This window comes from Populus nigra, chromosome 1 (assembly GCF_951802175.1).
Source record: "Populus nigra chromosome 1, ddPopNigr1.1, whole genome shotgun sequence".
NCBI classification, from domain to species: Eukaryota; Viridiplantae; Streptophyta; class Magnoliopsida; order Malpighiales; family Salicaceae; genus Populus; species Populus nigra.
In genome coordinates this window covers 33,717,575-33,733,387 of record NC_084852.1, presented here as the reverse complement: position 1 = coordinate 33,733,387, position 15,813 = coordinate 33,717,575, and the positions used below count along the sequence as shown (strand labels likewise).

The window sequence follows — 15,813 nt, the reverse complement described above, 5'->3', positions numbered from 1 at the left end:
ATGGCTGGAGTTGGATCAAAATGGTGGTACGGCACTTCATCTTCAAGACTAAGAGGGAAAATCTTGATTGGTTTCATTGTTGCAATTTCAACATTGACGATGGCTGTAGCAGAGCCAAGTTTGAAACTGAAAGATTCATTTTATAATGGGACTCAAAAGGTTGAGCCTCATCATGGAACAACAAGCCAGTCGGGTTACAAACATCTTTGGCCTGTAAGTCCAATTGTCTAAGTTAAATTCTATTGATCGCTTGAATTTATCAGCCTAGCTTCATACAAACTTGCAGGAAATTAAGAAGGGTAGATTTTATGTTTTCTCTGGGTTCATTTTTTTATCCTGTTTTACTATAAACTTTTAGGATTGGATTTGCAGGATATGAAATTTGGTTGGAAAACTGTGGTGGGTACTATAATTACGTTCTTGGGAGCAGCATGTGGGAGTGTAGGAGGTGTTGGTGGTGGCGGCATTTTTGTACCGATGCTTACCCTCATTGTTGGGTTTGATTCCAAATCATCAGCAGCAATATCAAAATGCAAGTGAAATTTATCCCTATTTAGTAGTTATGCATTTGACAACTTGCTAAGAAGTTGCAAGGCTTGATTCCAAATCATCAGCAGCAATGTCAAAATGCTACAGATACCCTTTTGTTCGATGAAGTTTTTTTAATCCAAGTTATAGAAAATTTATCCTCAAGTATTTCTGAGATGGTTCAGAATTTCAATCAACCCTCGTAGCTTATGCTATCTTGTGAGCATAAAAACAATGTCTGATTTGGAGTGCGGTTTCCAATTTTAAGGATTTATCACTGATAAGAAGTGGCAATCAGATCTGTCAAAGAAACGAAAAGAATAATTGAAATGAATTCAAATGGAAGAAGAACCTCATTCTAAAATTGTTGTCAATTTTGTTTACCTTGTCAGGTATGATCACAGGTGCAGCAGCATCGACTGTTCTTTATAATATAAGATTAAGACATCCTACGCTGGAACTGCCTATCATCGACTACGATCTGGCACTTCTATTTCAGCCAATGTTGATTCTGGGAATTAGCATAGGAGTCACCCTGAATGTGCTCTTTAGTGATTGGATGATCACGATTTTGCTAATCATTATCTTCGGCGGTACTGATACACCACTAGCTAGTATATATTCAGGGCAACTTTCTGACTGTCCCGTTCTTGGGCAACTTTTTTTATTATCCTTCGGTTAATTACGTGCAGCAACATCAGCCAAGGCATTCTTCAAAGGTGTTGAAACATGGAAGAAAGAAACCAAATCAAAACAGGTCATCCCACTTTTCCCTCTTACTCTAAGCCTAGTTTGTCTATGGTGTCCTAATACAGTTTGTTTCCTCGGGTTCCACAACTCAATTGTTTCTCTCAGTTTTCAGGAAGCTGCTAGTGTGCAGTTGGATAACTCTGGTGAGTGGTTTATAAAATTCAAATCTAGCCATCGTGAATTTTTTTTTGTCCCCTTCATGGCCAATATGATCTTTCATCAGACAACGAAATTGAAGCAGCGGAGGAAAATGCCCCTCCTGGAGGCACCACCAGTCAATATCAAATAAAATCCGGGTCCAAAAAAGAAAAGGTTCGAAAGGTTATGCATTCTGAATTTCCTTTTTGTGGATTTTCAGGACTAATTGCTTCTGAAACCTTGCCAGGTCTCAATTACAGAGAATGTTTATTGGAAGGAACTTGGAATTCTTGTTGCTGTCTGGCTGATCATCCTTGCGTTGCAGATTGGCAAGGTTTTTTCCGCCACTCCTCCTTTTCACTTCATGACCGCGTCCCTTTTCTTTTTTTTCCCTTCTGTGGTGATCAACAAGGCTAATGGAAAACCGACGCCTGTCTATTTATCACAGAATTACTCAACCACCTGCTCAGTTGAATATTGGTTATTGAACACAATGCAGGTACCTTACCTGCAGGCTTCAACATGCATAATTTCTTATATATATTTATCAAAACTCCCTTTCTTTCTGTGATAATTGATGGTGTAATAGTAGTTAATTACTATATTTTGCTCTTGCTTGACAGATCCCGGTGGCAGTCGGTGTAACTTCATATGTGGCCGTTAGCCTGTACAAAGGGCGGAGAAAGATTGCATCCAAGGGAGAAGCAAGAAATAACTGGCCTTTGCACAGACTTTTGTTTTATTGCGTCACAGCTCTTATGGCTGGCACAGTTGGAGGCATGCTTGGACTTGGTGGAGGATTCATTTTGGGTCCTCTTTTTTTGGAGATGGGAATCCCTCCACAGGTGGAATTTCCTACTCTGTATCAACTTGTAAGATCATTCGACAGTACTATAGGATTTGTATGCCTGACACAAATTATGAAAAAACATTCAATGTAGGTGTCAAGTGCCACTGCCGCCTTTGCCATGATGTTTTCTGCATCTATATCTGTTGTAGAATTTTACCTTCTGAAACGTTTCCCCGTTCCTTACGGTAAAATTTTTAGCCAAAACATTCTCTTCTTATTTAATAGCAATATAACTCAAATGAGTAGCAATAAATTTTAGTTCATGTAGAACTAAATGATCAAGAGATCGGGTTCTTTGATTTACACAGCTCTCTACTTCTTCGTCGTGGCTACCATTTCTGCCGTGGTTGGGCAACATGTAGCAGGAAAGCTGATCAGAATATTAGGGAGAGCATCTCTAATCATCTTCACTCTAGCCTTTATAATATTTGCGAGTGCAATATTATTAGGTATATATACATGTTCCCTACAGCCACATATGGCTCGATATTTTGAGATTCTCATGGCTGAATTAGGTTTTTCTTCTTTTCGAACAGGTGGGGTTGGCATCGGACGCTCGATAAAACAGATTGAGAGGAATGAATACATGGGATTTGAAAACATTTGCTCATAGGAAGCAGCTTAGTTTTCAATTCTCTCTTTATTTACTATATCTGAAAATCCTTTAATTATAGTTAAATCTGCCCTTTTCTCTCTAGACTCCACCCCCTGTTAGGATAAAGATAACGAATAATTAAATAAATAACAAAAAAAAACTAGAGTAAAGTTTATGTCACTTCTATATTTTGTTATTAGTATTAGATTTTGTAAGGATAATGAAAAAATAATAGCTATAATATTCTATAATATAATGCATAAATAAAATAGTATGATTAAATTATACCGTTGTCAGCCATGATATATAATGAAGAAATCTCTGTTGAAAAAAAATATTTGTGACTTGTTTCTTTTCTCCATCTCCCTGGCACTTATTCTTTTAATGATGAAAAGTGTACAAGTTTTAGGGATAAATACAAGAAATCTCATAAGTTTTTTTTTTCATTTTCACTTTATTATTATTGTTTGAGAAATTACACTTTATATCATAAAATTTACATGTTTAATAACAATTTATATCCTCAATCTCGTACACTAAAAAAAATTAAAAAAAATTATATATTTATAAGTTTGTTATTTTATTTATTTTAATGACTAAAAAGCTATTCAAACCTCAAAATAACAAAATTACCATATATAATTCATAATTATAATATTATCATCCATGATCCCCAAAAACTCATTTATCCATAGGCACTAAACCCTTTTCAAGCATTTCATCAAATAATTTTTAGGTATCCATCAAACTATCATATTTCACGTACATTTTAAAAAGTCAATTCAAATAAAAAGGTCAGGTACAAACCTAGATAGCTTGATGTGTTGCCCATAATTCATAATTACAAGATGGAGCAACATTGGTGGGCCTTTCTGGTAGTACTTCAATCAAAATAAAATCAATAAATGATGAAAGCTTGTGAGATTGTTTTGTGTTTTCTCCAATTTTGAGAGCTAAGATGACAAAAAAGACTCCAAAGAGACCTAGAGGATGGCTCTGGTAATATGTGAAACAAAGATGTTATTATTTAGGGTGTTACTATCAATGTTGAAAAATTGTCCTAGTTTGAGGCTGGGTTGAAAGCTTAGTTCAAGCTTCTTCCTTTCTATTCCAATTCCTTAAAGTTTTGAATTATCTCAAATCTCTTGATTAGAAAATATAATTATAATTATTTTATTCATGTTTAAACAAAATTCATTTATTTATACAATTTAATTATCCCGGGGGGGTTTTCATACAGTGGGCTTGGGGATTTCTTTTTGGAAGGCGGTAAAGGAACCAGAAGTTCGAAGTCAGATCTTGATCTAAAATCCAAAGTGCATAGGAATAGGCTATTTAGCGGGTGAATTATAGGTTAATCACAGGTTCTAGCAAGATGACATATTCTTCATGGTTTATGAAACTTGTACCTTGTCATAAAAAACCTTTAACCTGTAAAATTATTTTTTTGGGTGAGATTTAGAGACCCTCAGATAATAAAATTATTAAGTGTAAAATTATTCTTTTTGGTGAGGCTTAAAGACCCTCAGATGATAAAGTTACTAACATTTAAATAAATGGTTACAATAAATGAGATAATAAGTATTAAATTCTAAGAATATGAGTATTTATTCTTGTTATGGCAAGATAAATGCTCTAAGTAAAACCCTTGGTAACAAGTTTGGCTATATATCATTTAATAATGTTTTGGCATCATGTTTTGTATTAAAAACTCATTTACAATTGACTTTATTGCATTTATTTGACAATTTGATAGAATTTCATAAACCAATATCATCCATTGATTTTAATTCTTTATTTACGAAATTGATCCATTTTCTAGAATTATCACTTTCAATGGCTTGTGAAAAATATAACCAGATCTTTTTTAATCCTAATATCATAATCTAATTCTAGCAAAAATACCACATAATCATCTTAAATAATAGGTTTTCTTTCCCTTTGCAACCTTGTCAAAATTGCTGATTACAGTAGTTCTATAATATTTTCAGTGGTGAAATTTTCTTGGAGTGATATAACATTCTCATTGTGTTATTCAATTTTTTTAATCTATTGAATTGATTGAGGATCAAAAATATGTAAAGGAATAACAATTTATCGAGAAGACAAAGGTAATAAGATATTTACCTTTATTTTTTCAAGAGTTATCTTTTACAATTAATCACTCCCATTAATTTCACTACTTTCTAATAATCTAGCATTTCTGGTTTCAACTATCCTTATACTATGGTTTGAAAAATAAAATCAGTAGCCTTTAGACTTACATGGATAACCAAAAAAATATCAAGTTATTTTTCTTGGATCTAACTTATCTTCATGTGGATTATAAATTTTAGCTTTAATCAGACAATCTTAAATATATAAATGTCTTAAACTAGATTTCTTACCAGTCTCTAACTCAAAAGGAATTACTTTACTAAAAAATCTATTTAAGATATACACTGTGGTCTTTAATGCTTCTTCCCACAAATAATTAAGTACTTTGGAGTTGCTCTTCATACTCTTAACCATCTCCATTAAAGTATGATTATGTCTTTCAACAACTTTTTTATGTTGTGGCATCCTTGGCATTGTATATTGTGCACAAATACCTTGCTTTTCTAGGAACTTGGAAAATAGGATAGGATTTTGTTCTGACTTATCATATCTACCATAATATTCATCACCTTTATCCAATCTAATAATTTTAACACTTTTATCTATTTGTCTTTTGATTTCTGTAATGTACACCTTAAAGATGTCAAACGTTTAAGACTTTTATGCATTAAATACACATAACATAACATGACATCTAATTTATAAAAATAATAAAGTATTTCTTTAGTAAGACATGGAATAGAGAGTAGTCCATAAATATCTATATGAATAAGTTTAAGAAGCTTATTAGCTCTTATGACACTTTTCTTACCATATTTCATTTTCTTTTCTTTAATGAAATCCATATACAAGTTCAATAAGTGAAATCTAGTTTTTTCAAAGCTTCATTCTTCACTAATCTCTAAATCCCTTCCTGTGAGATATGCCCTAGACATCCATACCATAAGATAAAATATTTCTCATTTATTTGGCTATGCCTTAAACCAACATTATAATATAGGGCCATAATGTTTTTTCAAATACATTATTCAAAGCAATTCTATATAAGCCATCATATAAAGTGCTAGAACTAACTATAATTGAATCAAATATCAATTTAAGTTTATCTCATGGCCATCCTTAAGAAATAAATGATAAGTTTTAATAGTTATCCTTAAAAAGTAAATGCATTATCCTTTAGTTTCTGATTTATAAGGAATCTATGTATTGTGTTAGTCATGTGATTTGTAGCACTAGAATCAATCCACCAGGTTTTAGAAAGAACTTCAGAAAGATTTGGTTCATAACAAACAAAATAAAATTTATTACCTTTCTTTTCAAACCAAGCTTTATGTTTGTTGCAATCATTCCTTACATGTCCTTCCTTACCATAAAAATACTATTTGATAGTAAAATTATCCTTTTGATCCTAATTAGCCTCAAATGAATTTCCTTTTTTTAGTGGGATCGTTTTCCATTCCATTTCTTCTTACTATCTTATTGAGTTACCAACAATGTTGAATGTTATCCATCTTGCTTCAAACATACTTCCTCTTGAATTCACATGTTTTTCAGTTCACTTATGCTTTATTTATTTTTATTGGTGTTGTAATGAATTTTGAATAGACTAAACAGACAAAGGAAGTGAATTTAGAATGGGTTGAATCATAAAACTATCACGTACATTCATTCTTGAAGTATTCATCTTTACAACTTAATTTTTCATATCAAGAATATGTTATTGAACTTTTTTAGTACCATCATACTTTATGGTTGTTAATATTTCCATAAGATTATATGTTACTGACTTTTTAGCTAATCTGAGAAAATCCTTCACTGAATCCAAAAATTTAGCATTTGTCATTTGTAGTTGAGAGGCTTTGATATTGTTCACCATAGTCATCTCCACAAACATCAGACTAAGCCTATTTGACATCTCTCATGCTTTAATTTCAAAGACTTGTTTATTAGTATTGTCATAAGTAATAGTTTGGGGTTTATTCGTCAAAAGTGTGTGGTTCAAATCCAATACTCCTAGTGTAAATTAGATTTGCTCATATCATTTAGAGAAATTTATTTCATTAAGAATTGGAATATTTGGAGCATGTGAATGCAACTTTAATGTGAACATAAAAAAACACTTAGGATGTTGTCTCCACCCCTAATAGACATCACAAATCTCAATATAGCATACTTTGATTAATAATTAAGAAAACTCAAAATTGATATTTCAAACAATCATGTGAATTTTATCTTGGGGTGATATTTCAATATAGCATACTTTGATTAATCCTTATGATTTCTTTTTTAATAATTTAATACACTCAAAATCATCATGTTTAGTTTATAAATTTATCAAGACAATAAAGAGTGTGTGTGTGTGTGTGAGAGAGAGAGAGAGAGAGAGAGAGAGAATCATGTTCAATCTAAATTGCGGATTTATGAACCCAAAGCACATCACATGTGGATTTTAGACAATTAATACTAACATATCTTATATGGTGTGGTTGCGTGCACCAAAAACATAGTCGCCCTGACCATCCATTCAATTAATGCTATATCCAATAATTACATGCTACACTAAAAATAAAAAAAATAAAAAAAATTCACATGGAAATATATTCAGACAGTATTAATATATTTTCTAATAAAAAATAAATAAATCTTGTAATAGTTGGTTTGATGTATCTTGGTTGACGTAGTGAATTCAAAAACAACTTGAAAGATAAGTAGAAATATAATTTACCAAAAGAAATTTTAAGATGACATCTTTTTTTTAAAAAAAAATATTGAGATGTAAATATATTAAATTGACTTGAGTTAACTTATTACCCTTAGAAAGCAAAACAAATCAAATTATGAAGCCTAATTCACAATTACCTTAATGTTAAAAGATAAAATTGAAAAAAAATTAATAAAAAAAGTAATAATAAAAAAATCGAGTTAACTTGTCAAATCAGTAATTCGAGTAATGAAATAGAGATAACATCATAGGAAGAAAATAAAAAATAATAATTATGAAGCTCAATTCTTATCAATCCAAAGCTAAAGGATAAAATTGAAAAAAAAACACCAATTAAAAAAAAGATGCAAAAAAATGATCCAACTCGATCCGGGTTAACCCACCAAACCGACAATCTTGGTTATGAGACTATGATAACCTCATAAAAAATAAATTAAAATAAATTATGAAGTTCAATTCTCAATCAATATAATGTTGAAGAATGAAATTGAACAAAAAAAACTAAAAAAAAAAGCAGGTCATCTTAAGTTAACCCGCCAAATACATGACTTAGGTCATGACATTAGGATAACCTGATAGAAAGCGAATTGAAATAAATTATGAAGTTCAATCTCTAGCAAGCCCAATATTAAAAGATAAAATAAAAAAAATTGAAAAGAAAATTGAAAAAAAGATAAAAAAATTTTCCTCTCCTCACATAACACAATATTGGAATAATATTCTTTTCTAATATATATTTTTTTATTTTCAATTTCATCATCAAACATTATATTTATTGGGGATTGATTTTTATAACTTTTTATGAGATTATCCTAGATTTATCACCTAGACAACAAGTTTGATGGGTTAACTTTGTTACTTAAGTTTTTTTTTCTCTTTTTCTAATTGACTCTTTTTTTATTCATAATTTTATCTTTCAATATTTGGATGATTGGGAATTAGGTTTTGTGATTTATTTCTACATGTTTTCTATAAGGTTATTCTCATCTTATGACTCGGGTCATAAATTTGGTAAGTTAATCATGGTTGATTTGAGCCGAATTTTTTTTTTTAATTTCATCTTTCAACACTTAGTTGATTGAGAATTGAGCTTTATAATTATTTTTAATTTTCTTTCTATTGGGTTATCCTGCTCTTATAACTTGGGTCGCGAGTTTACCAGGTTAACTCGAGTTAACTTGGGTCATTTTCTTGGGTTCTTTTTTTAATTGATTTTTTTTCAGTTTCATCCTTCAATATTGGATTTATTGAAAATTAAGCTTCGTGATTTGTTTGGATTTTTTTTCTATGGGGTTATCATGATCTCATACTTAATATGCAGGTTCGTAGTTTAACCCGAGTTGACTCAAATCGATCCAATATGTTATTGTCTCAATATTTATTAAGAAAATCTCATCTTAGATATTTATTTTGCATCAAACTATATTTTCACTAGTTATTCGGGTTGTCTCTAGATTCACCAAGGTAACCAAGTCACATCAAATCTATTTCTACACGATTTAAATTTATTTTCTACTAGAAAAAAATATTAGCAATGCCTAGATTTTTTTCTACATAAAAAAATTGATCTAACCCGCAACATAGCGCTTACTAAATGATTTAGTATAAAACTAAAACATTATTCTAGTGAATAGTGTTTTATGAGGAGGTGAACATTGAACTCACCTTCTCTTTTAATTTTTGTTAATAATATTTTAGAAAATAACTGGTTTATAGGTCCATGCTAAGCTACGGGTCAGATAAAAAAAAATGAACACAAGAATTATTTGGCATTATTATTGAACCTAATCTAGCAAGTTAACCTTGAAATCTTCTAACCCGACTCTTTGCCTAGCCTGAGTTTAAGATTAAAGCAATCTGAAATAAATTATGAAGATCAATTCAAAAGTAACCAAATATTAAAGGATAAAATTAAAAAAAAAACTAAAAAATTATATAGCTTGGTGAATGACGAGAAAGGTTGGTGCCATACTAACAAGGCATGAGTTGTTCAGACAAAATGTGTACCATAATTATATAGTTATTTGCAAGAAAGTTAGGTGTTATTTTGCCCTTTTAAAAGTCATAACACTATATTGTAGTGCATGACAACGTTAGGCTCCCTTAAAATTTGCACGAGATTGGGATTTGGTCTCAAATTTGTTGTTACGTTAAGGCCTATAACTAAGTAGATAGACAATCCACTTGGGCAAAGACCTATTTGCAAACAAAGCGGTCCACTTAAATGAAGGCTTATTAGTGAGTAAGACTTTTTGTATTTTAAAGTTATTTATTTTTAAGTGATTTAATAAAAAAGAAAAAAATGCATAATGGATTGAATATATAGAGGCCAAACATATAGGCTTGGGTGACCTAGGGCACCTTACCCATTTAAAGAAAACACCATATGCATATAGGCTAGGTGCATGAGCGTGACCTCTTTTTTATTTGGAAAAGAGAGTGGATGATATGTTGCCCGTCTTTTTTTTTAAGATAATAAAATAAAGCATGCATAGTTTCTTACTACCAAAGATATGATTGAAAAATCAAGTTGGGGGGTTTTTTAGACCTAAAAATCCATTTTTAAAACTTATTTTCACTTAAATACATTCTTATCATGTCAATAAACCAATTTCTTAACTCAAAACACTCACAAATCATTTTAAAAACACAAAATCAAACTAGACAAAAATTCTCTCTCAATTTTGGTCTAATTTTTTCAGCAAAAGAGTGTAAAAATACCTAAATAGAACTCTTCTCTGTAAATAAAACTTGTTGAGATCAAAATTGACCTTTTTTCTTATTAGATTATGATTAATTGGCACCTTTCCCTCTTTTTCTTTGTTATTTTTAAACTAGTTTCTCTCTCCTCTCTAGAAGAAAAGGATGTGAAAATAATTTTTTGAACCAAAATTAAATTTAAAAAATTAAAAGGACTGGGATGGAGGAGAAAGGAAAATAGGTGGACTGGAAAACATTTTTTTTTCATAAATTTGATATTGACCACGGTTTTACATTATAATCCTCTCTCTTTTAATTTTGTATTTTTACCATAATTTTAAACTTTATATGGTGGAATTAAGTTACAAAAAGATTCAATAAAAAAATATGAGAAAAAAATGAAATAAAAGACGCAAGGAAAATAAAAATAAAAAAAACACACAAGTAGCTTTTGCTACTCGTATAAATAGTGGCAATCCCTTATTTTATTTTTTATGTAGTAAAAGTGTTTATTTTTTCCTTTGCTATTCTTACAATATATTGATTGTAGAAATTCCCTTACCATTACTATTTTGAACATGACATGCATCTGTAAATATTAAAATAGTTTGCACGTGTTAATATTAAAGTAGTCAAGTTCAGATCGTACATCATTTTTGAGCTGGAATATAATGATTTATACATGTAATTTAGTATTTTTTATATTTATTCTTGTTGTTTTGAAAAATTAAAATTTACATTCTAAATATTATTGTACGTGTAGTGTAGCAGCTTACATCCTAACTCATTTTACACTCTTCAATAATATAAATTATAATTTTTAAATTATTAAAAATAAATATAAAATCAATTAAATTAAATTATAGGAAGATTAATGTATCTATGTATCACCCACGCTTTCCGGAAGTAAACGAACTCAACAACAACGTGATTATTGATACTGTTGCCTGAACTACGTGCACAGGATATCAAAGTCCGTTCTTCAATGTTCATAAAAGAATATTATTTTTTGAAAAAAAAGAAACGTTAAAACTTGCAGTTGACTTCTAGTCTTTCAAGATATTCTCCCATAACTTTACGAACTAGGTTTATAATTATATTTTTATATACAAACACTACTTAGATGTGTAAACGTCGGGGAAGAAATAAAATATATATTAGCTGTCAAAATCTTCTGAAACTGATCAAAATCTTCAGTACTATTAATATTCTGTTATATTCTTGTTGTTGGAAGCTCGGTCGAGTTGATATCTGGTGGTGAAGATTTTATTGATAAAGTTTTTAAAAAAATGCTTGTTGCTTTATTATATTACTTTTAGAAAGAGAGAAATAAATGAAAACTCGAGGAGGAGCAAATGATTGCCGCTAGCAATCTCATTCGTGCATAAATAGTAGACTGCGTGTGAGGATCGATTCTCTCTTTTCCCTAGCTGTTTTACTTCTCTTGAGCGTGACAGTACCTAGCAGATTAGCTGGGTGTTCTTCATAACATTTGAGTCTGGTTCATCCTGGTTAATTTAGGCTTGAGACTTTGTTTATTTTTCTGATATATATATACAGACAAAACCTTGCTTGTTCGTTTTTTTAGACAAGAATGAATACGATAGCTGGAGTTGGATCAGAATGGTGGCATGGCACTTCAAGACTAAGAGGGAAAGTCTTCATTTGTTTGGTTGTTGCAACTTCAATGTTGATGGTGGCTGTAGCTGAACCAAGTTTGAAACAAAAGGGTTCATCATATAATGAGACTCGAAAGGTTGAGTCTCCTCGCCATGTGACAAAAGGCCACTCTGGTTACCAACATGTTTGGCCTGTGAGTCCAATTTTTCTATGTTATCTGACTCCCTGTTGATTACTTGAATCTTCTGCATGGCTGCATAGAAGAAAAAAAAAAAAAAAAACCCTACAGGAAAACAAAGCCGACAGATTTTATGTTTTCTCTGAATTCTTTTTTGTTTCCCCCTTCCTGTCTTGTCAATAACTTTTTATTGGGTTTTCAGGATATGAGATTTGGTTTGAGAATTGTGGGGGGTACTATAATTGCATTCTTCGGAGCAGCATGTGGGAGCGTGGGAGGCGTTGGTGGAGGCGGCATTTTTGTTCCCATGCTTACACTGGTTATTGGGTTTGATTCTAAATCATCAACAGCATTATCAAAATGCAAGTGAAGATCCCCCCTTCTAATATTTATGCATCTGAAAACCTCCTCACATGGCTAATGCATGCGTTATGAGGATAGTAATGTCAAAGAAGAACAGATGCTGCATATATCTTTTGGGTTGATAAAACATTTCTATCAAGTTACAGAAAATATATCCTCAGACATTTCTGAGTTGATTCAAAATATTAATCAACTCTCATGGCTACTGCATTACTGTATCCTTAAAATATGTCATGAAGTTGTTGTCGACTCTGTTTGCTTTTGTCAGGTATGATCACAGGTGCAGCGGCGACAACTGTTTTTTATAATTTAAGACTAAGACACCCTACACTGGAACTGCCCATTATCGACTACGATCTGGCGCTTCTATTTCAGCCAATGTTGATTCTGGGAATTAGTATTGGAGTGACTCTGAATGTTCTTTTTGCTGACTGGATGATCATTATTTTGCTAATCATTTTCTTCATAGGTATATATATTGATAGTATAACTGCTACGCACTCTCTCCGTTTCGTTCTTGGAGCAACATTCTTCATTTTCTTTCGTTCCATGCAGCAACATCAACCAGGTCATTCTTCAAAGGCGTTGAAACATGGAAAAAAGAAACCAAATCAAAACAGGTCTCACATTTCCTTTATCCTAAAAACCTAGTTTATCTATGATATTCTATAATTCAATCTGTTTCCTCGTGCTCCATAACTGATCAGTTGTTTTAATTTGTAAATTTTCAGGAAGCTGCAAGAGCAAAGTTGGAAATTCATGGTGAGTGGTTTATAAAATCCAAATCTAGCTATCCTAATGTTTTTCTTTTCCTTCATGCCTAATGTGCTCTTTCAATATCAGACGACGAGATTGAAGCAGCAGAGGAAAAGCCTCTTCCTGGAGGCACCACCAGTCATGATCAAATAAAACCCGAGCCCAATAAAGAGAAGGTACGAAAAGTTAAGCAGTCTGAGTTTCACTTTAGTGGACTTTCATGATTAATAACTTCTGAAACCTTGTCAGGTCTCTATAATAGAGAATATTAAATGGAAGGACCTTGGAATTCTTGTCATTGTGTGGCTGATCATTCTTGCATTGCAGATTGGGAAGGTTTTTACCACTCGTTGTTATTTTCACATTACAGAGTGAGCCAGTTCCTTTGTTTTTCTGTATTGATCAGCTAGTCTAATGAAAAACCAATGTCTGTCTGTTGGTCACAGAACTATACAACAACCTGCTCAGCTATATATTGGCTATTGAACATATTACAGGTACGTGCCTTTACTGTGTTGAGTACATATATATTCATGAAATCTTATAGTATAAGAGTAGTTACTATATTTTCGCCCTTGCTTTTCAGATCCCGGTGGCAGCTGGTGTAACTTCATACGAGGCGGTTAGCCTGTACAAAGGGCGGAGAAAAATTACATCCATGGGAGAAGCAAGCAATAACTGGCCAGTGCACGAACTTATTTTATATTGTTTTATAGGTGTTATGGCTGGCACAGTTGGAGGCATGCTTGGACTTGGTGGAGGATTCATTTTGGGTCCTCTTTTTTTGGAGATGGGAATCCCTCCACAGGTGGAATTTCCTACTTTATTTCAACTTGTAAGATCCATTGACAGTGCCTTAAAATATTGAGAATCCCAACGCTGTAGGTGTCAAGCGCCACAGCCACCTTCGCCATGATGTTTTCTGCTTCCATGTCTGTCGTAGAATTTTACCTTCTAAAACGTTTCCCCGTCCCTTACGGTAACCTTTTTTCAGCTACAAAGCTTTCTGCTCATTTAAACGCAACATTTACAACTCAAAAGGAGCTGCAATAATTTATAAGCTCACTTAGAACTAACTGACTATATCTTCTTCAATTCTTACACACGCAGCTCTCTACTTCTTCACCGTGGCCACAATTGCCGCCGTGGTGGGGCAACATGTGGTGAGAAAGCTGATCAGTATATTAGGGAGAGCATCTCTGATCATCTTCATTCTGGCCTCAACAATATTTGTGAGTGCAATATTAGTAGGTATGTACGTATGTGGCGTGTGGACAAACATATGTATAATATATTGTTCAATATCTTGAGATTCTCATTAACTAGTCTCCTATATGTCTGATTTGGCTGAAAGGGTTTTGCTACTTTTCAAACAGGTGGTGCTGGCATGGCAAGCATGATCGAAAAGTTTGAGAGGAAGGAGTACATGGGATTTGAAAGCATGTGTTCATAGGGAGAAGCCTCATCAGGATCAGTAAAAAATTCTATCAATTGTTATTTCCAAATGGATTGACTAGCTGTTATTCTTCACGTCGAAAATCAGGATTAGATTGTCGTTTTATGTTATTCTGGAATTGTAGTTCTTATTGTTTTTTTTATTTTGGAAAAATATTAAAATAATATTTTTTAAAATTAAAATTTAATAATAATATATTAAAAAATTAAAAAATTTTTATATATAAAATACGTACTGTTTGTACCGTAAAAACAAACACCCATGATTGCATCATAAAAATTTAACACAATCTGTGAATATACAGTAATCAGTCACATGCTGGGTTGTTTCGATTCTCTAAAACTAATAAATGAACTAATCCTTGATTAATTACCACTATTCCCTTAAGCTAGTACTTTTATCGGGTACCGAAACAGGTGCGCCGCGGATGAAAGAAAGCTCGACCAAGGCCATGTTTGTTTTCTGGAATTCATTTTTCGGGAAATTACTTTCCAAACTTTCCTGTGTTTGTTTGCCATTAGGAAAGTTGGTCAACGAAAAACACTTTCCGGTCAACGGAAAACATTTTCTGGTCAACGGAAACACTTTTCGGTCAACGGAAAACACTTTCCAGTCAAAGAAAAATTTGGTTTGATTTCTAGAAAAGTGTTTTCCCTTTTGGCTGTGTTTGTTTTCCGGAAAGTGGTTTCCGGAAAACCACTTTCCAAACTTTCTTGTGTTTGTTTGCTATTGGAAAAATTGGTCAACGGAAAACACTTTCCAGTCAAAGGAAAATTTGGCTTGGTTTTCAGGAAAGTGTTTTCCTGAAAAATTTGGGCGGAAAACACTTTCCGGAAGTTATGAAAAATTTAGAAATGTCATTATTTGCTAATTATATCAAATTTGATCCTCAAACTTTTGATTGTTATATATAATTTGTTTTGAATATTTATTTTTTAATTTCATCACTTAAAATTTAATTTTTATATTAATTTTGGTCCTTATTTTTATAATTGCTATTTGCTTTTTTCTTATCATTTTTTTATTGAAATTTTTTATCTATCAAATTTGGTCCTCATTC

General features: G+C 31.9%; 2 protein-coding genes across 2 annotated transcripts; both read left to right on the top strand.

Moving 5' to 3' along the window:
* On the top strand, positions 1-2,879 carry LOC133681482 (sulfite exporter TauE/SafE family protein 3-like). Its single transcript, XM_062104535.1, has 12 exons — positions 1-213; positions 373-532; positions 921-1,121; positions 1,221-1,285; positions 1,391-1,421; positions 1,502-1,599; positions 1,664-1,750; positions 1,865-1,915; positions 2,040-2,261; positions 2,358-2,451; positions 2,575-2,715; positions 2,803-2,879. The coding sequence occupies exons 1-12, from the start codon at positions 1-3 to the stop codon at positions 2,877-2,879; spliced, it is 1,440 nt and encodes a 479-aa protein (XP_061960519.1).
* Positions 2,880-11,535: 8,656 nt separating this feature from the next.
* Positions 11,536-14,863, top strand: LOC133680981 (sulfite exporter TauE/SafE family protein 3-like). The gene is made up of 12 exons (XM_062104054.1): positions 11,536-12,193; positions 12,381-12,540; positions 12,810-13,010; positions 13,097-13,161; positions 13,273-13,303; positions 13,385-13,473; positions 13,547-13,633; positions 13,744-13,794; positions 13,884-14,105; positions 14,183-14,276; positions 14,408-14,548; positions 14,674-14,863. Exons 1-12 carry the CDS (start codon positions 11,975-11,977, stop codon positions 14,748-14,750), a joined length of 1,437 nt encoding a protein of 478 aa, XP_061960038.1. The 5' UTR covers positions 11,536-11,974; the 3' UTR covers positions 14,751-14,863.
* The last annotated feature ends 950 nt before the right edge of the window (positions 14,864-15,813 follow it).

Excerpts from the sequence above, each read along its gene's own strand:
- LOC133681482 (XM_062104535.1), top strand. The coding sequence starts at position 1 with ATGGCTGGAGTTGGATCAAAATGGTGGTACGGCACTTCATCTTCAAGA. Across the intron at positions 1,122-1,220 it reads GCTAATCATTATCTTCGGCG|CAACATCAGCCAAGGCATTC; the intron begins GTACTGATACAC and ends AATTACGTGCAG. Across the intron at positions 2,716-2,802 it reads TGCGAGTGCAATATTATTAG|GTGGGGTTGGCATCGGACGC; the intron begins GTATATATACAT and ends CTTTTCGAACAG.
- LOC133680981 (XM_062104054.1), top strand. The coding sequence starts at position 11,975 with ATGAATACGATAGCTGGAGTTGGATCAGAATGGTGGCATGGCACTTCA. Across the intron at positions 13,304-13,384 it reads AGCAAAGTTGGAAATTCATG|ACGACGAGATTGAAGCAGCA; the intron begins GTGAGTGGTTTA and ends TTTCAATATCAG. Across the intron at positions 14,549-14,673 it reads TGTGAGTGCAATATTAGTAG|GTGGTGCTGGCATGGCAAGC; the intron begins GTATGTACGTAT and ends CTTTTCAAACAG.